This window comes from Bemisia tabaci, chromosome 3, assembly GCF_918797505.1.
Source record: "Bemisia tabaci chromosome 3, PGI_BMITA_v3".
Lineage (NCBI taxonomy): Eukaryota > Metazoa > Arthropoda > Insecta > Hemiptera > Aleyrodidae > Bemisia > Bemisia tabaci.
In genome coordinates, this window is record NC_092795.1 from 35,871,235 (window position 1) to 35,892,024 (window position 20,790).

The 20,790-nt window shown below is 34.2% G+C and overlaps 2 protein-coding genes across 2 annotated transcripts in view; one reads left to right on the forward strand and one right to left on the reverse strand.

The window, feature by feature from the left end:
• Positions 1-15,180, forward strand: part of LOC109043405 (uncharacterized) — a 53,405-nt gene extending 38,225 nt beyond the window's left edge. Inside the window, exons 3-11 of the mRNA XM_019060599.2 lie at positions 647-950; positions 1,753-1,946; positions 2,807-2,849; positions 3,407-3,621; positions 3,906-4,031; positions 5,409-5,643; positions 6,411-6,554; positions 7,394-7,572; positions 8,563-15,180. Coding sequence (XP_018916144.2) covers positions 647-950; positions 1,753-1,946; positions 2,807-2,849; positions 3,407-3,621; positions 3,906-4,031; positions 5,409-5,643; positions 6,411-6,554; positions 7,394-7,572; positions 8,563-8,618 — 1,496 coding nt within the window. The 3' untranslated portion in view covers positions 8,619-15,180. The remainder of the gene's footprint in view (positions 1-646; positions 951-1,752; positions 1,947-2,806; positions 2,850-3,406; positions 3,622-3,905; positions 4,032-5,408; positions 5,644-6,410; positions 6,555-7,393; positions 7,573-8,562) is intronic.
• A 428-nt stretch (positions 15,181-15,608) lies between these two features.
• On the reverse strand, positions 15,609-19,045 carry LOC109043399 (Non-SMC element 1). Its single transcript, XM_019060591.2, has 3 exons — positions 18,859-19,045; positions 17,542-17,625; positions 15,609-16,660 (listed from the first exon to the last, which is right to left on the reverse strand). Exons 2-3 carry the CDS (start codon positions 17,563-17,565, stop codon positions 15,980-15,982), a joined length of 705 nt encoding a protein of 234 aa, XP_018916136.2. The 5' UTR covers positions 17,566-17,625; positions 18,859-19,045; the 3' UTR covers positions 15,609-15,979.
• Positions 19,046-20,790: the final 1,745 nt, after the last annotated feature.

Below are 20,790 nucleotides of genomic sequence, written 5' to 3' on the forward strand. Positions count from 1 at the left end.
CACCATAGCAAGAAAAGAAGCAGAAAAAGGCATGAAATATTGAGATTTTGAAATTGGAACCCAATGATTATGAGATATGAAAACAGTAGTAATTTATTCCGATAGTGATCAATGCAACAGGGGCACTCACTTTAAATATCACTAAAGAAATAGAGAAAACATCAGGAAAGCACAATCTAGTATCTCTACAGAAAACAGTAGTGCTATAGGCAGCCCACAAAGTTTGCAATGTCATACATAAAAAAGATTGATTAAAAGGTATAGTTTACCTTCAACAACCATGAAGTCTGGAAAAAGCGAAATCGTCCTCTATAACGATAAAATAACTAATGACAATAATAATTAGAAAAAGTGAGAAATTTAATTATAAATTAAGTAGCTTAAATTCAATATACAGATTGATTAATGCACACATTTTAAACGTTTCATGGAAATTATTTAAACTGAAAACATTTAATCAATTGTATTTCTAAACATAGAAGTGGTATGTTTTTGTTGGGTCGACCTTTTTTACGTAATTTTACATGAAAAAAAAAAGCAAGTCGTAGATTCTCATTTTTATCAGTGATAGGCCATATTATTCAATTTATATCTTTACCAAGAATATTATTTAACTGCTTCCTTTACATTTCGCTCTTCTCTGTAGGAAAAAGAGGACGAAAACCGAAGATCAATCTTGATGACCCTAATGACCCCCGGGCTGTAGCTGAAAGAGAACGGTTGGCTGAGCAAGCACGGCTTCGTCAAGAAGCTGCTGAAAAGAAACGGCAAGAGGAAGAAGAGCGTAAACAAAAGGAAGAAGAGGAACGCAAGCAACGAGAAGAGGAAGAACGAATTAGGCGCGAAGTAGAAGAAAAGAAACGGCTTGAAGAGGAGGAAAGACTCAAAGAAGAGGCCCTGAAAAAGAAAGAAGAAGAGAAGGCCAGGAAGTATGAAGAAAAAAAGAAGAGGTAAGCTCATTTTTTAGAAATAAATGTAAAAAAATCTAAACAAGGTACAAAAAGAAACTCAGAGATGGAACCTGAAGAACAATTTTTTCTTGTTGAGTCAGGGATTTGGGGTGGGCTGAATATCAGGTTGAATAACTTGAATTTTATTACTTTCAGGTATCATACTTTGCAAGTAACTTTTCTTTTAATCGTCTTCAGCATTTTAAGTTGACCCATAATTTTTCGTCAGAGGGAAAGATGACAAAAATGACTTCAATATAGAACTAACACAAATTAGCTAGATGCATGCATGAAATCTGCTTAAAATAGAGAAAAATCGTTGGAATTGGGGAAAATATTACAGCCCCTTGTTCGTCGAATTTCATTTTAAAAATAGGAAGTGCCTCAATTTTACTGCCCCATGTCTTATTTTTTGTGTGGAATTGGTCATTTTGACGGGATGTATCTTTACTGCCATGTCGAGTCCATTAAGAAGGAAGACATAAATGAATTTTGGTCTCATCTTCCAAGTCTAACGAATGTCAGAAGCCTAAATAATTTGTTCCCTTTTGTTAGCACATAGCCAAATGAGTTGAAAAAATTGATGTTGAACAAATGAGTTGGGTCAGTTTTAAAATGAAAGAATAAGTGGGAAATGAAGAAGCACCAAACAGGTGTAGCTCTGAAAAAATCCTAATGAATTTCTTTATTTCCTACTATCAAAAACCCAGCGAAAGCAAAACTAAGTATTTTTATCTCTGTTTTAAAACTAGTTTTCACTACCTGACTTCTATATTTTTATTGGTACTTTTCATTTTTAAAGGTATGCTGAAAAGTACAAGGAGTTCGTGAGAAAACGAGAGGCGAAACGGGAAAAGTTGAAACGACGGAATGAAATCCGGAAACAACAAATGCGTGAAGCAAGGGAGAGACAGCTCGCTGAGAAAGAAGAAAGAGAGAGGAGGAGAGCGGAGGCTCCTGAATTGTTTGAAGAAGAAACGCAGATGGGCGATGAAGGTACATTTTATTCTCTTTAGTAGTAAATCATTTTTTTATTTTCATATTTCCTCTTATGAACAGAGTAAGTTAAATAACATTTTCTGTTGAACATGTTTTCTTTCACAACATTTTACTGAGGTAAAAGCAATTGCATTAGAAATCAAAATCCTTCATTGACATGGAAGGTATGTAGAGTCCACACCAATTATGTTGACACTTTTTTAGACTGCAACAGAAGATCTGCCATCTTGATTCTTCCATTTACTTCACATCTAAAAGTGGCATTGGACGATCTTCAGTCTAGAAGTGTGTAAACTTATTTCGCATGGACTCAATATTTTGTTGGCTTACTGTTTTGCACCTTGTATGTGGAAGCATCAAGTGAGACTTCATGTGCATCCCTTCGCTGTTCTGATGAGAGATTATAATCTAACGTATATTTATACTGTGTAGTGTGTTCAGCAGTCTAGTTTTCCTGAATTCCCTCTTCATGCATACCATTTTCATTTATTGAAAACTTAATGGATGTGTAAGAGACCATGCAGCCAACAGATGGATCCTTTGGCAAGGTCTGCTTATAATGTAACGTTCTTTTTTTTCTGTTCCAACTCTAATTTCTTGATTATTGTAAATTGTCTTATAAACTAACAGGAAATAAGAAAAAACTGAAACTTTTACTTATTTTGAAGCATAAATGATAAAATTGAGAAATCTATCAGTTTGTAGAAAAATGAATGTTACACGCTATATATTTTTTTTGTTCTTGCTCTCTTTTTCATTCGTCTAATGTCTAGAAAACACCCAAAGACGTGTACTATACTAAACCTATTTAATTATGATGCATCATACTAATCTTATGTTGTTTTTGTTTTGTGTAGATTTGTTGAAGAAAGGTCGCATGGAAGTGATTGACCTTGAAAGGTATGTGAACAATTATCTCTTTGCCTTTGTTTATAATATACAGTGCCCAAATTTGTTTGAGCATCTTGCATGCTTTACAGATGACTTGAATTGTCTGTAAAGCAGTACGCAAGCTCATTGATATGCTGATTACTAGGTTATTTGTTCATGATCTGAAAAAAGTTTCAACCACAAAAATTTGGGCCTAGACTTAAAAAAAGTTTAATGCAAGAAAGACAGTACACATCTCCCTCCCAGGATTTCATTGTTCTGTGGAGGCAATACAATAAAGAACAGGCTGTAATGATATTGTGTCTACAACACAAAAATTTAATAATATTAATTACTGTTATTTTGTAAAAGCACAGTACACTAGTCTATAAATTTGGCAAAATGTTTCCATAATTACCGAGTCATTTCCTCTGCTCTTACCATTGATGAGGCTAAAACTTAAGCATTGTCAGCATTCCAAGATTCTATCTCCATCAATTCAACTGGCAGCCGTTTAATTATTTTTTGTTCTCGCCAGTTTTGTGTTTTTTCTCTTCCTTACTTACCATTTGGTCATTTGTTTTCAGCAATCGCGATTTCTCGGTAGCACAAGTTGCTGAATACCAGTGGCCTTTGCAAGGTGGAGAATGGTACATGATCCAAGAGCAGGTAACCCAATATTTGGGCGTTAAAGCAGCTTTCAAACGGCGATACCCTAATCTGGAGAGTCGACCTGTCCAAGCAGAAGAAAAAACGTTCCTCCTTGATAGCGGGCTTGTCTCAAACACTATTGCAAATCTAGGTAAGAATGTTTTGATATTCACGTGATGCATTCATTTGCTTTGATGTTTTACAAGTCATTTACCAAGAATGAAATGAGTGAAATAATGTATTACTGAAACTAAATATATTTGGGAACTAAAATGAAATAGAATAGAACAAAAAATTGTAAAAAATTAGTGGTATATTCATTAGTAGTAATAATTGCTGCATCAGAATTAATAATGCTGCAAAATAATTTTAATTACTCTGCCTATTCTACTTTTTCTGTGTAAAAAACTATAGGAAAATCTTAATTTGTTGCAGGTCTCACGGCAGTCAAAAGCACTGACATTCTAGATATCATGTTTGCTGACTTCAAGCATAAGTATGATGAATTCAGTAATCATTTACGGGAGATGCAAGCAAAAGAAATGTCACTGAGGCAACTAGGTATGCATTTAATGTTTTTGTGTTAACGTATGGATTACAGTATTCTGCAGGGAAATTAAGGCCGAAAAATTTCCAACGTTTTCATTGGGTTCAAAAATTTGAACTCAAGTAAATATCAGCGCAAGATTAAGAGGGAAAGTGTTCATTGTTCAGCTTAGGCAGATGCATTGAAATACCAAGTTGGGGTCATGCCTAGGAATGTATATCAATTTGGGTCTTTTAGACCTCATATGTTGATCTTTTTTGTCAGTGAGACCAGCTTAGCATCCCACCAGTGCATTCCTGGCGCCTGTTACAGTGCAGGCCACATTTTTGGGGTTCTTTTTCCTATTCACGTGGATTAGTTTTTATTGTTCCTTTGATATCATATGACTGCCAAATCCTCTGACCCTCAAGCAAAGGCTACAATTTGCCCCAAAATTTTTGAGTTTTACAATCTATCAGCACTTCAAAGCAACTAGAAGCCAAAATTGTATTTACCTACCGCAGATTGGCGATGGAACGAATATTTTAAATGAATTCTCGATTTTGCCAATTGCATGTGGAATGGCATTTCTAAATTGCTGCATCCATCTTTTTTTCATACAAACTGTAAGGGTATGAGAAAATAATATGCTTAGATTTTTCTCTTTAAAACTAAAGTATCTATATACTTGATGTGGGAGAAAAAACTGTGTTGCGGCATTTGGAGTGTCAGCATTTAAATGTAGCAGAAAAACACCAGATGCTTAAGTCATCATTATAGAACATACATGCACAAAAGCAGCTTTTACAACGGTCTCTAGCACTTTGTACACCTGAATGCCACAAAGGGGCGGGCGTCATATCCCTTTTTTAAACATTTTTTTTTTTTTTTTTTTTTTTTTTTTCAAATTATCAGTCGATTCCAAATTTTTAAGGTGTAGATTACAAGAATTGCCTTTGGTTTAATCAGTTGGCGGACTCACTTCTTCTAGACTTTATTTCAAACTTTCAAAGGAATTTTCTCAAAATGCTTTTCCTTTTACACTCGCCCTTCTTCCATCATAGTCCTCAAAAGTCTGAAGACGTGATCTCCAGTAACACTCCGAGCCTCACTTCCATAGAAGGAGGGATATTATTTTCATAAATACTTCAGAATAGTGTTCAACTACGTTTCATATTAACTTTTCTTCATGCAATGGTCCTTTTTTCAATCCCCTTCAAATACATAATAGTGAGAATTGGCTATAGTTCTGAAACTTTTATTTTATTCTTGTATACTTCTATATTGCTATCAAGTGCAAAGTTCAGATATGAATGTCAGATTTCCAAAAACTGATACCATTTTTCTCATGGACCATAATAATCAAAGTCATGTTCGAAACCCAACTCTAATCAGTATAATCTTGATTTTAGCCCTTATGAGTCGACCAACATCTGATCAAATCGTATCAATGGAGCGAGCCGTCAGGTCAGCAGCTAAATGGAACAAAGACTTCAACAAAGTCCGAAAGCGATGCTCTTTTGACCTGCAATCCTACACTGTTCAGTATCCACAGACCAAGCGAGCCAAACTCACACGACCCACCAACAAAATAGGCAGTTACCCGATCGCTGTTCTCCCTGGCCAATACACCGATCACTACAACAGGTAAATATTTATGCACCAAATTTTTCTTTACTTTGTCTCCTCTATATTCGTTTTGACACTGTCTCAACATCCCCTAGCAATTTTAAAAGTCATCGTTACGGGCAATCATGAAATGTTTACTGTCATTTAGGAATTTTGAAGGATTTTCATTAGACGATTGTGAAGCATGAAATTTTGCAAGGACCAAAGTTGTGAGGAATATGAGCTGCATCAATTATTCAAGTTCCATATTTAGTTGGTGCCCTCTCTTTATTCTAAGATCTTAAAGCCAAATTTTAGGGTTATTTTACAAATTGTAATCGGTGGTAAAGGAATAATAATTTTCAATTCTACTGTCTCTGAAACCTAATAGCTCTTCAAACATACATAATTATTTTTTTTTCAAAGAAATAGCAAAAACTTTTGGGGGGAAAAAAAATGACAAAACTCATCCAGCTTTATTTTGACAGAAATATTCAACTCACAATCGCAGTATTTACGGATGGAAGCATTCTATTTAAAGCCATTGGGAATGTCTGAGATAGCTTTGAAGCAATTGTTTTGGGAGTAGAGTTTCTCATTTGCGTTGATCTATGCATTATAAGAACATTTTTTTCTTTGCATCCTGGAAATAAGGGTAAAACTTCATGAATCTAAAATGAAAAAACCATGCATATGGGTCTCTTATGCAATTCACAGATTTGCATTTTATTATATGTCCTTGTTATTCTTTCTGCAATGTTACTATTAAGTCATAAACATTAATTGTTCTCTGCTTTACTTAACAGCTACACTCCTGATGATTTACGTTATCTACCTCTGAACACAGTGCTGTTTGGGCCACTCAAACCCTACGAAATGCCTCCACCAGCCCCTGCTCCTACTGCTATTTCTCAAGACAGCTCCGACGATTCAAGTTCCGATGAGTCCAGGTAGTTAAAAAATTTAAAATACGAAAAGAAAATTTCAATGAATAGATGTCTAGTGATTTGGAACCTTTTAAGATCATGGACAGTCATCGCGCTATTGACGAAGAATACAAGGCTGATGTAGTTCAGTAGATTTATCAATCAGAGTAATTTTGGCTCTGGTTTTTGTAATAAGTATATGATAAACCATGCCTGAAGTGAAAGTTTGGATAAATTTCATGTCAATTAGGACTTTAGATGCAAATAACACTCTCCAGTGTGTCCAAAGAAATAAGGGTAATGTCCAGATTAATCCAAATATTAGGAAGGCATTAATCAGACTGGGTAATTAGAATTACTATGTATGAATCTCTTAGTTCCAAAACGACCGGACTCGAGTTCGTCACGATGTTCTGTTTTTTTGTGTGGAAACACTCCTTTTCTAGTCGTTACCTAAAAAATTTTTATAGTTTCTAAAAATTTCCATTTTTATTGAGATGGGTCGTTTTCGAACCAAGAAATTCATATTCAGTTGAAACTTTATACTCAATTGTGTAACTAAATAAAGTTAAAATGAGAAGTTATAATTTAATCATGGTTATCATTTTAAACATTTTCAGAGCATGCTTTGAACTTTCTCATACATTGATCTAAGTAGAAATGATTAATTTTGCCATTTTTATGCAAATCTTCACCCAATCTGTAGGTCTCGTGGAATAAGTAAGATTTTTATCCTCTCAATTTTTAGATCTTAGGGAAAGTAAATTATGAGTATACTACCATTAGCAAGCAGAATGTCTTTATTAACTGCAGTTAAATTGTAAGGTTTAAGACTGTTATTTCTTATTTTTTTTCTTCTTCAGTGAGAGCAGTAGTGATGATTCAGCCAGCTCTGTTGGAGAGATCAAAGAGCTCCCTATGGATGAAGACACAAATCTTAGCACCTGCTCCACTTTCTCAAAGGAGAAAAGCAGATTCAACATACCGGAAACGAGCATCATCCTTCACAGAACTGATTTCAGCAACCTTCCATCCACTAGCAGTGAGTTTAAAGTTTTGTGATCTTTAATGCTCCCCTCGGATAAGATAATGCATATAAACTCTCAGTGTAACACAAACCCTCTCCAACCCACCGACTAAGCGAGATAGCTGTCCATTCATTTAAAGTCAACTATCTCTGTACTAGTAAGGATTCACCAAGTTATAATTACTTATCAAGATTTTTTGGTCAAAAACTTGAAAAATCATGTGTTTTTTTTTCTAATGTGACAGTCTATGAAAAAAAAAGACTGAGTGCCAAATACACAAAATTAACCTGCATGCCAGAGCATTCACGTGCTGCAAGAGCAAATGCTGTGAATCCCACCTGAAAACTCTTATTTTGCCCCACTCGTTTACATTTCCTGCCCTAATTTCAACACGCCTCCATCAAATTAAGCATTTAAAAAGTATGTATTTGTATATTTGCTATTTGTCAGCAAGAATATAAGCAACACCAAAATGGAGCCAAAATGGAGGCTGCGGTAGAAATTGATGGATGCAATTGAAAATACAATATGTACACTAATTGTGGCTCTATTAGCGAGATAAAATGTGCCATTAAAAACTGCTGTCACTGTAACTGTTTTTGCTTAGAGTGTCCAACACTAAAAGTGGTCTTAATAACCAGTTTGGCAAGGAGATAGATTTTATTAACATAATATAAGATAAGTTATTTTTAGAGATTAACACTACTTTTTATGAAACAATGATTAATAGAAAGGGCGTTGAGTCATTTGCTATGCATTCAAGATCCAGCATGGAGAAGAAAAAGTTAGCCTTGTAAGTCGGGTGTCACAAAGTAGGTTGAGTATTTTTGGCATTCCGGAGCATCACTTAGGGAAATATGAGCTTTAATTTCTGTAAAAGGAAACTTTTGCTTCACCCGATTGCACTGCTTTAAAAGAAAGTTATTGAGTCCCTTGAATATGTCTCTGCATACTATTAGCTAAAATTGGCTTACAAACCTGATCAACCTCCCTTTATTTTTCAGAACTTAACAACGTTCCGCCAGTACAGATTCCCCAGCATGGACTGACTGAAGAATAATATGTGGACAGCCAGAAAATTCATGCTCTGCAAATCGAACCAGCATGGATCATTTGACATGGATTCATTTGCCTTCAAAAACCTTATCTATACATCACTTCTTTTTTTCAATTTTAAACCTCATCAATGTGGATGTTATTTGTACATTTTCTTCCGATTTCAAGTGATTATTTCCAAGTCCATTTTATCCATCAACCTTAATACCCATAGCATAACAATATCAACCATTCAATTCTGTTGACTTTCTTAGTATCACTGATTGAGTATCTTTTCCAGTAAATTATGAATGAAGAGGGTATTTTAACACCAGTTGAACTAGAGTTTGTGAACGGAGGCTTTACTGCGATTTGAATTGATCAGTGATACAGGTTGAAGAATTAATGAATTGACTACAATTGACATGTCATGCGAGTCACTCATTGCCTTGTATTTTTCAGCCTGAGATGAAATTTAAATTTCTCTGTACTGAAAAAAGTTCATCTCAAACTGAAAAAAAAGGTAATGAGAAACATAAATATTTTTTTGATAGGACTCTAAAATAAACATTGGTTCAGTCTCTTCCAAATACAATGATACTCAACTAAAACCTAATACTTTGTCTCAGGCTGTGGTAAGCAAATGTATGTAATCCCTTACCTTTCTAAAATTAACTAATTGTGAACATATTGTTTGCCAAGGCCTGAAACTGAAATGGTGCAACTCCTGAAAATGACCCTTTTCCCATTTTAATTGGTGTAATATTAATTTTAGTACTTTTTATTCTTCAGTGCAAGCTTTTGCAATCCCCCTTCCCCCCAAAAAATTAAAAAGACGAAATTTAACCCCTGTAATCATAATATATCTGGTTTGAATTTTGTAACTCAAACATGTTGACCATTTTATTTTTAGATAATATACTGTAATTCAGGTAAATATAACCTAACCAATCAAGATTAATCTCAAAAGACTATATGACTAAAATATCTATTAACTCATCCTCCTAAAGAAAATCATCTAGATGAAAAATACACTAAAATTTCTTACCACTACAGTCATTAAGGCCCGAGTGGCATTGATGGAAACATGCATCTATGGCACTTTAAAAGTTTGTCCATAATGGCTGTTGTGACGGTCAACATGTTGAGAGACTCATCCTTAGCTTAGAAACCAATCTTGAAACAGCAATATCTCGAAACAGCCATATAGCAGCCGATTTTCATATAACTTGTCCTTTTTCACTGTCTGCGTGTATTACGGAATGACTTAATCAGCACATACAGTGAAAAAGACAAATTTCCTTGAAACAGGCTCCGATGGATGAAACAGAGTAATTGCAGACTAAATCTAGTTTATTGCGAAGAAGACTTTTTAATAAAAAAAACTCTCTTCCTGAATTAAAATCTCTTCTTTTTAAGACATTTTTTAAGAAAATAGACAGTTATATGAGAAATTGCCTGCTCCTGTCTTCCAAAGGAATTTTTTCTTTCTATAAAATTTGTATTTAAGTGGCAAGTTTAGTGTGCAGGTGATCCTTTCTCAAATATTTATGAAATGACCTCTCAGAAAAAAAGAGAAAAAAAATTATAATAATTTAAGTAGGCTCTTTCAGAATACCTAGCTTTTCTTTTTAATATTTTATCTTTATGTAATCATTGTCAAAACAGACGAAATGTGAGTCCTATATTTTAATCATGTTCTAAAAAGTATAATACTCTAAAACTCATTATTTGGCAAATGTTGTGCTTCTAAATATGAGTGTTACCCACTTGAGTTGACAATTGTAAGAGGAAACCAGAGGGTGAGAAGTAGGAAAAACTTCTCTGCACTTGAATGAAACAAGCTATTTTTATTCATTCAGTTTATAAAAATAGTTTGAAAAGAGGGAAATATGCGTTCTTTTAGGATTGAATGAAAGCAATAGGAACTTACCTTGTTTCAGGTATCATTATCATATTGTAATGATGGATATTCTGTGCCATTTTGATGGTCCAGTATCAAGTAATGTGTCATCATAATTGAAAATGCTCAAGATTTCATTCAGTAATTCATTTTCAAATTGAACGCATACGCAGAGCACACTCATCTGCTCCTGTAATCCCTTCTACATCAAAAACTTGAATTATTCTGCCTTGAAGTTTTTCGTCTCGCTGGTTTCTACCTTAATCAAAATTAACATTGTATTTAAATGTTAACTCCTATGCAGAAAACCCCCTCTCCAAGACACATGATTGTTATCATTGTTGAAGCAGGGATCAAGATTTTAGTGATTATCCTTGGTGTGAGCAGTTTATAGCTTAAGGGTACAAAATGTGTAGAATTCCTTGTAAGAAATTACATTGATCTGCACAACCTCTGAGCCTCTCATATTTTAAAATTTGAACTCTCTATTGATCAGTCTGAATCAGTGTCTGTATCACAAATTGTAATTGCGTGGAATATCTGCAGTAACCATGGGCGTTGGATGAGCGTAGAAGTCCTTCCAAGTGAAGATATCGTAATTCAGCTACTCATTAGCAGCAGATTCCTGCAAAAAGTAGATTAAAGTTCAGAAAGGGTGCTTGAAAAAGTATCTGTCTTTTTGCTATAACTGTTTAATGGATAAAGGTAGAACTTGAATTTTGTTAATGTTTAAAAGTACACCAGGAAATACAGCAGAATACACAAGTCAATTTTAAGGAGCATTCATCTTTTTGCGAAATAGTAGACAGGAAATTTTTGCAAAGAGTTCCATATGAAAATGAGAAGAAGTAAAAGTGCAAAACCCACAATGACCAGCATCATTTGTTTAAACTTACCAAAACTTGCGTTCACTGATCTTATTTTGGGAATCTATCTATGATAGAGGAAAGTAATTAATCTGCACATTGGTGTTTTTGCATGTCTGCAGATTCACATTAATTAGAAGCACAAATGATTTAAGTGAATGAGCAGCTTGAAGTGCGACTGAAAATCCGTTTTTGATGGATGAAACCACTCTCTCTGCCACTGATATTCACTCTGAAATCAACTCTGTGCCTGTTCCTCAGACCATCAATTGAGCGCAAGTTTAAAGTAGAGCTAACTAACTTGACAGATACAGTCCTCTTGAAAGACCTAGATCTTTACAGTCAAAGTTTCTCTTCTTGCCCATTTTCGGACGGAACTTGTAAGAAATTGGTTTTCCTGTTTGCTTCTTAGCCCCTTATAAAATCTTTTCAAAAATGTGGCATGAAATTTTTATGTACTTTTGAGTTAACTTTGAAGTGTAACCAAAATTAAAGCTCTATTTCTAGCCATTCAAAAGTTGTTGCAAAAAAAACGCTCTCTTTTTAAAGTGCCCATGTTTGTATGCCTGGCGTAATATCTCTAGTATGGTAAAGTTAAATGTGTAAGTAAGGAGTACTATATAAATAATGATATCAATATTTTCCCCCAAAATGTGACTAATTTCATTCAAACTTGGTAATGTTCTATGTAATACGAGTGTAGCATATATTTCTGAAAGTGTCCGCATGTCCTTTTATTTATGATAACAAGAATAGTAAATCTGTCTTATCTTCTTTGGGGGAGGAACTAGGCAAATTATGCGATGTAGATTAGTTTTTTTGAGAAAAAAGAACAAGAATTTTCTCTTTTGAACTTGTAAAATTTCAATAATTTAAGTTTTATGAATGAATCTATGACAACCCTGTTATGGACTCAGTTTTGAAAACTTGGAAATTTGCATTTTAGGAAACTGTCCTTATTAAAATGGGGGCAAACTGATTTACTTTTTTACTTAACTTTTAAAACTTTCTTTCCATTAGGAATGAAAGACTTGCTTTAAAAATTAAAGGAGTAAATTTCTACAGATGTAAAGAATATCAACCTCCCTCATATTATGCATTATAAACAAGTTTATCAGAAGATTTGTGATCTTTTTTGAGCACCTCAGTGAATCAGACATTTTTACAGGCATGCAAGAATGAAAAAAGAAGACATCTCCCACTGCTCAAGTGTCAAAGAATCAGCTTGTCTAGATTTTATTTTTCATGGATTCATCTATTTATTTGTAAAAATCTTCTCAAATCTTATAAGTTCATTGTAAATATAAATTGATTTTAATAAGCTGTAAATAAGCTCCGAATGATTACTCAAAATTGGTAAAAATAAGTTTTCATGTGTGTTTTCATTAGTTAGTAGGATATCCTGCCTCTTCCAGGATGCTGTAGGGTTTAATCATGCCTAGCAAATCACAAAACTTTCGTTAAACTGTACAGTTAGTCTGTAATTATTGTAAATAAATTATTTTTCTTGTTGTTCATTAGGGTTACGTTCCATTTTTTAAAAGTTAGTAGCATTGTTTGAATCATAGTTTATGCTTGTATCTATGTAGATACGGAATCATCGTTTCCATATTTTTACTGACTTCTACGGCCGGCTTACAAGGCCATTTTTTATTTTTTTACTAACAATTAGAGGTTATATTTTCGATTTTTTGAAAAAAGGAATTGAAGTTGTCTGTGGTTAGTTTGATAGTCTCTGCTTGTTAACTCTAAAGACAGCCTTGGAATCTGAGAAAATTCATGTGTCTCTAAAGGCAAATTTACTTAAGTTAGGATCTTTTTGCTCCACATGTTTTTAAATCAATAGCTTTGTACAAATTATTTTTATTCGCTTATAATTATTGTAACTCTTTTGTTTGTTTCATTCTTTTTAACATCCTTTTCTTCTCAATTTTTAAAAAATGTTCCTACTTTTAACAAATTTTGACGAGACATTATAATTCTTCCCCTCCCATACCCCCACCCCCCTGGACACTTTTTTCATCGCGTGACTATGAAAATATTCTGGTGTTCTCTCAGTTCTTTTTTTTTTCTAGATTTATTTCTGTCTTCTTTTTTTACCTAAATTTATGGTTTACTCCCCCCTCTCTCTATGGCTTGTGCTGACTTTATAAACTCCAATCGTTCAGTGTAATCCTTTTTTTTCTCTCCTTCAATAACTTGTACAAGATCATTTGCAGTAGTTAGTTTTTATTTCAAAAATTTCTTTCCAATGTTTGTTTATTATTCTTGTCCTTGATTTGTTGCCTTGAAACTGCTTCCAATAAACTTTAGATGGAGCATCAAAGAATCCTTGAAAACATCCTTCAGTTAATTTTTTGCCCCCCCCCCCCCCCCCAAAGTTTAATCAAAAGTGTGTGTTCTATGATCTACAGAAGTCTTCAGAAATTTCAAATGCTGACGACCTAAATTTCTTGACTCCCATCTAATCCCTTGGGATGGAATTGATGTTGAGAAATTTTTTCTCCTAACCAGGTGTTCTCTATAAGGCTCAGATTTTTTGCGCTTTTCCTCAGATCAAAATGTGCGATTCCTGATGCTAACAAATAAGTGTTTTTCTTCATATTTAGCATAGATCTGGTCATTACTTACCAGAATATAAACCCATGGGCGGCCAGCCTTGATCAAAAGGTTTGGTTGGCATGTGGTGAGTCATCAAATACAAGTTGGTTGGACCAAGAGTTTTGGTCACCTTGAGCCAACAAATATGAAAGCTCATGCTTAAGCAGAGGAATAAGCATCACATGTTGTGTCAAATTTTGATAAATCTGCTTTATTATTTGACCAACTGTGTAAATTGCGAGAAGAGAAACCTGGAACTGGTGCAATCAGGAAACATTATTGCACTGATAAGCCTTGACATGCCTGCTTTTTCAATCCATCCCAAAGTTGCGCAAGAACTTTTTTCTTAAATGATAAATTATTTTGAGCTTCAAAGATCATTAACTAATAGAATATGACTTAGTTCTATTCCCTCTTCAGTTTGTCCTTCAGTTTTAATCAGATGAATGGATTACAGAACAGATTTTGCAATTTGGACCTATGATTGCAGTAATGAAAGAAGTAATAGAAAAAAAGTGCAATTACATCTCTCTATGTACTTTCTAAAAATGATTCAGACTACCAGGATAATTGAAAAAGTGTTCCTTCAAGTATTCGTAATCAAAACAGATATGCGATTGAATTATGTCCCTAATCGCTTCTAATTTTGAAGCTCATTGTTGAGTATTTTTTAAAATGACTTTAAGGTAATAGTATAATCATCCAAATTCTAAGGTAAATTTGTTTACCAACGAACACTTGATATTATAAGACAATTTCATCTGAAAGGATTTATGTTTGATCAATCATTTATTTCCTTACTTAATTTTCTCCTACAAGAAAAAACAAACAAAAACAACTGCAATTTTAAACTGTATTCACTTTGTCTCATAATCTCATGTATACTTATTTTTTAATGTGCTCTTTGGTCAGTAATTAATGATTCTTATCTTCAATTTCTAATAGTTAGTATTCCTTTTCCTTTAATGAGTTCACCAATTATTGTTTTAAAAGATTAACATGCAGACAATTAGGTGATTCAATTTTAACCACATCATAGAATCATAATTTGTACCTATTCATTCACTCTCATTTATTTTTGTTGTAAAATAGTAAGATTTTTCTTGATCAAGCACCTTGTTTTTAATTTGTAGTTTCTTCTTATTTCTTAAGTAAATGGTATATTTGTTTATTAATTATTATTCTAATTTTATGATTAAATGTTACTTTTTGCAAAATGTGCTTTTTCTACTCTCACACTCCCGCAATCTTCAATGCTGCCAAGTTTTTTGGAAATAACTATGCTTTTTTTCAAAGGAGCATTTCCAGCTTAAAAATTTTTACCGACATATTCAAAAGCTGCTCATAAATTAAGTTGTGCACCAGAGGAAAAGAAGGAGCAAAGGCTAGTTTCGTCCAACAAGATAAGTTGTAAGATGGAGAGGGATTTACCATTGGGTGATATCACATGATTCAATATTTTTTTTGAAATTTTGGCAAAAACTGCTAATTTTAGTGTAAAAAAAGGGCTCTCTCTCATGAACTGCTCTGATTGAATTCACTCGAAGGTGAGTGAATTCATCAAATTTATGGGACTACAAATAAATTTCTTAAAAAAAAAAAAAAAAAAAAAAAAAAAAAAAAAAAAAAAAAAAAACAGAAAAAATGTGGATCAATTTGTTTTAATTTTTCATTATCATTAGGTATGGTACATTACAAAAAACTACACATTTAAAACAGGGAATAGATAAAATTCTCAAAGTTAAGGAAAGGATCGTACATTCTTATTTTGATATCATCTTGGTACAGGACAGCTACGAGCTTATTACAATAAATAAGTAAGATTTTATTAGTACTGCTGCAATGGACAGTCACACAAAGTTAATGATGTGAGTAAATGGTATGACAAGTAAAGGATCCATTGCAGGTTGAAAGAAATTATTAAGACCAATTGATGGAACTACAGGAATTTCATGGTCAAATTTGGTTACAAATTTGAATAAAACAAATTAATCTCAGAAATTGGTAAAGAAAAACTCAAGAATTTTGCCAGAGTTCCCCGCAGCTGGGGCACTTCCTCATCCTTGCGGCCAATTTTTCAAAGAACTTTGAAAGACAGTGTTTATGTATGCGCTCATCACAACTTACACATCTAACACCTTTAATTGTGATGCTGTTGCATAATTTGCAAGAGTTTAACCTGTCACTAAAATTTACCTTCAAAAAGGTTGTGAACTCAGCTATGCAAAGAGGTGCCATGGCAATTTCATCAGTTATAGGGACTCTCATCAAATATTTTGTTTCTATTAGACGCTCAATTGTATTATCCGCGGCTAATCGAGAAATGCCACTCTCCACTCGGAAATCTTCAATAGCATCATCGCCAATAGTACCTGTATGGTTTTCTAGAATATGTAAAATCATTTTTTTAAAGAATACCAATTCAGCGTCCTTCATTAAATTCAGCTGAAAACTTTCTTTCTTATAAGTACAGGGAACAATTGAGTAATAAATATTGTCAGTAATTTCACAGACTGTTTTGGCAATTTTCAAATCCACCTGTTTCTGAAGGTGCGTACTCATATGTACCAACGTTTGGTCGAACTCGTAATCCTGTGGGACTATCTTTGAAAATACTGTCTTTGCATTGTCCTCTGTCATTTGCCTTCTTGCTAGCAATATCTGGACAAAATACTTCATCTCGTCAAGCATTTTAAACTGCAACAAGTACAAAAAAAAATGAACCATTGGAGACTGCATAGGGACAGAAAGAAAATGGAAAGACTTAAGATTTCCTGTATGCTATCAGCTGTCCAGTTACAACGAGCACAAGTAAGTTCTTTAAAACCTTGACAGCTCCACTATATTTTGTAGTTGATTCTCCAACTTAGAATCTTCCTTAGCGCTTGCGACTCCAACTTGAAACTGAGGTTGCTTCTCTGTCAACTGTTTGTAAAATGGTCAGACAACTTAGGAATTTGTATTAGAGATATACTGACATGCATCTCATCGAGTGCATGTAAAATAAATAAATTAAGCATACAACTAAAACATGGAGAAACTCCAAAACCTGACTATGTATCTTGGTTTGCGACATTGCAGACTTCCCATCATACTTCATTATTCACCTGGAGAACTACTCAACGTCAGTGCTTAAAAACTACCATAATTTTCCTTATCTCTGCAAAGCTAATTCTGAATAAACTTCAAAGAATGATGTTGATTGGTTCTTAAAAATACAAAATAAGGGCAAAGATTTGTATACACTGCGAACAAGGTACGAGGTTTGGTAGTTTCACTGTTGATATGATATGTAAGTAGGTATCCTGGTTAGGGGCCGTCCCTAAATTACGGAAAGCGCTTTTCGGCATTATTGATCCCCACCCCCCTTGTAATGTTTTTGTGACGTCGATCCTTATCCTTTAAAACCTCCTGTCGCCCCCTATAGCATTACGTAACTTAGGGTTGGTCCCTTAGATGCACTGATGTATAATGACTTGAAAAAATCAATAATGAATATTCAAGTACTTTATGGGTCAGATAACAAAAGGACAGTTTTACTTTTCTAACTGTGGAACAAATACTCTATAGGTAACTACCTTGTTTGTTGATGGCTGAGTCATCTTTGGACGTAATTTGAATTAGTTGACAGCAACTTATTGAAAAACAGAAGAAGGATTGCCCTAGAAAACAAACAAACAAAAATTACTGATAGGATCTTCAAATCCTTCCAAATAAAATGACCTTAAAATAAAAATGTTAAAAATATATTGGTCGAGGTAAGTCAAAGCTAATAACTTCGCTCTTCGCAACTTCGCTGGACCATCAACTGTGGCTGACAAAAACAGTAGAATTGAACAAACTTAGTCACAAACAATCCAAGAGAGTGTAACTCCAAAAACTCAATATTGCACAATTTTTTAATAAATCATTTGCCCTCTCCCCTTGACTGAATACCCTTCATACATGAGCATGGGAAAGACAGTTTACATCAAATTTCTGATACTTATCAATACCTTTTTAATGCTTTCTGAATTCATATATACTATGAGCGCATTCATACAAACCCTGCTGCTTGAAAGCAAATCTTATGGACTAGGTAAGTACATAAAGAAGTGCTTTTCTGGATAAGGCGAATTTAGTTTAATACACATTTGAATCAAGTTTCAACATGTAGTGTGGACACAGCACTATTTTACGACCTTCTTCGGGCATGTAGATGTCATCTCCTTGTCTCCCATATAAATCAAAAGCTGCGCTATGCTTTTTGCTCAAGATCTCATCCAACTTACATCAAGTTGAATGAGGATGTGGAGATGATATTCATACTAGCGAAGGCTTCCAACAGGGCAAATCTTGATTCCGATAAGGTAAGTATTCAATCCACATCGGAGTACTCATGTAAATGTAGCTATGCACCTACTAATGCCAAGAATACATAACGACGGTGTAAGTCAGCAATCGCATAACTCATTTGCGGTGTCTGAAAATCTCCGCGTCAGTGTTGTTTTGTAAAAGGAGAACAAATTGACATCATTCCTTGAGGTTTTTGCAGAATTTTCCTCACACAGAGAAGAAAAATCACAGCAGTTTTAAAGAATTGCCGTTGAGTAGTTTTCGGTTTAAAAAATAAAGTATGACAGGAGGTCTGCTACGTCGCAAACCGAGTTATGTGATTGCCGACCCGTCGATAACTCAACTACTCGATGGTTAGACGTGGACAGAGGATATATGGATGGTAATTGCCTTAGGGCACTTAGGTAGATGAATCCTAACCCATTTTTCAGTTAATTGACGAAAGTCAATTTAAGATATAACAGATATAGTGTGTTTTCTTCAGAAAATATACTAAAAAAAAGATAAGATCATGATGGTGGAGGAATGTGGATGTGATACTTAGATGATTTGATACTTACCGACTTGTTGAAAGTAAAAATACTGGATGAAATTCGTTCCTGAACGATCACTTCGGTAGAAACACTAGAGACCGATGAATGATAATGGACAGATCGATGGATTAAAATTCACTACGGAAAATGGAAATGGAAAACCGAATATCAAGGATGGACTACATACCACATGAGTTTTGATCGCAAAATCTGGCGCGAATCTTCTAACCAAAACAAAATAGAAGTTCGGAATTCGGGCAAATTCGGGTATGTTCGCTTGATGTTCGGATTCATTCATTCGGATGGGCGGAAACGGAAACAGGTCGAAATGTTCGCACCGAACCAAACAGTCAAAATAGGAACCAGATAAGAACTTTAAAAATAAAGGACGAATCTCTTTCGTCTTACTCAGGAAAATATATGTACCTAATCTGATTTTATGGGAATTTAACGAATAATATTCATTTTTGAGAGAAATTGAGAGGTGTTGGGGGGGGGGGGGGGGGGTCTTGATTCCTCTAGTCAAAATAAGCTCAGAACACTCGCAATCGGGACTCGTTTTTTTTTTTCAATGTACCTAATTAAATTTTTGAGTTTTGCTAAACAATTCCCAGTAGGTAATTAATATGTAAATGTGTTCCTTCTTATCTGAACATATGCTCCAGTCTACTGCTTTAGAGGTTGCACAACACAATGGGACTTCATTTTGCAATTAGGCAGCACAAAGTCTGGCTCAATTTAGAAACAACATATATACCATTCGTTCCCTTATGCACGTAAGTGTTTTTACAGATGAGCAAGAAATTGTGCGTTCCGAATTGTCCAATTAAATAATGTGCTTATGTGTTCAAAAAACCTCAAGTATGAAACATGTTTTTACCTCTCTATTATATTTGAATGCCATGGTTTGGTTCGATAAGGAGTTCATAATGGTTTTAATAAGAAACAAGACCATTGGGTGGCTTACAATTAAAAAGTGATTACAGCCTCAAACCTCAGGATTAGGTAAGTGAGGGGTTTGAACTTGAAGTTGGAGGCTGTATTATAGAGACTAATTTTTAAAAGATATCATTTTGAAATTATTAGGAAATGAATCTTTGAGAATTTTTGTGTTGGTATAGGTTGGTATTACACATGTCACAATCTATAAAAACTTAGGTATATTAATCCAAAAAAATTCTGATACAATTTTTTTCAGGATAGTGTTAAGAGGGGGGGGGGGGAGGGGGTGTGTGTACTTGCGTTTAAAATTTTCTGGCGATATTTGGAGGGTACACATGATTTCTGAGACGGTATAGTTGGACTTTTATGTAATGTAATCATTTTACCTCTAGGTGAATAGTGGAATACGTAAAATGTACCCTTCATCTCGCTTTAATGCAGTACTTAAGTAACTTATAAACAAGCGCCTGCAGATCGCACGATGTGTGGTAGTTTTGCCTCTTTTGTGACAGTGCCAACGGATGATATTAATTCTTAAATTATTTTTTATTTACTTGAAGTAAGATAGACACACCGACCTACAATTTTTTACTTGCTTTCCAATGCACGAAGTCTTAGCTTTCTGCAAATTAGGTCGATTATAAATGATCCGAATGAAACTCAAAAACTTTGTTTGCGTAGGATTCTATATGTACTTAGAAAATGTTAGGTGCCATTTCTGGAACTATTCATTGAAGCCCAATTCACACTATCAAAATTTTCATTCGGCATGCTTGAACCAAAAGTTAGACGCTAAAAAATTTGATTCAATTAATGCTGCAGTGTGATATCGTCATCAGCCTGCGGTTCGAAAAGGTACCAGCTTTGGCTCATGTCGGTCGGAGGATTTTGTTCCAACTTTTTGAATGTGACGTCACATTCAAATTTCCATTCAATTTTTCATTAAATTGTCATTTTCTCTCGTCAGTATTACACGAGCCAACTTTTCATTTGACAAGTTGCATACTAGAGTTGGAT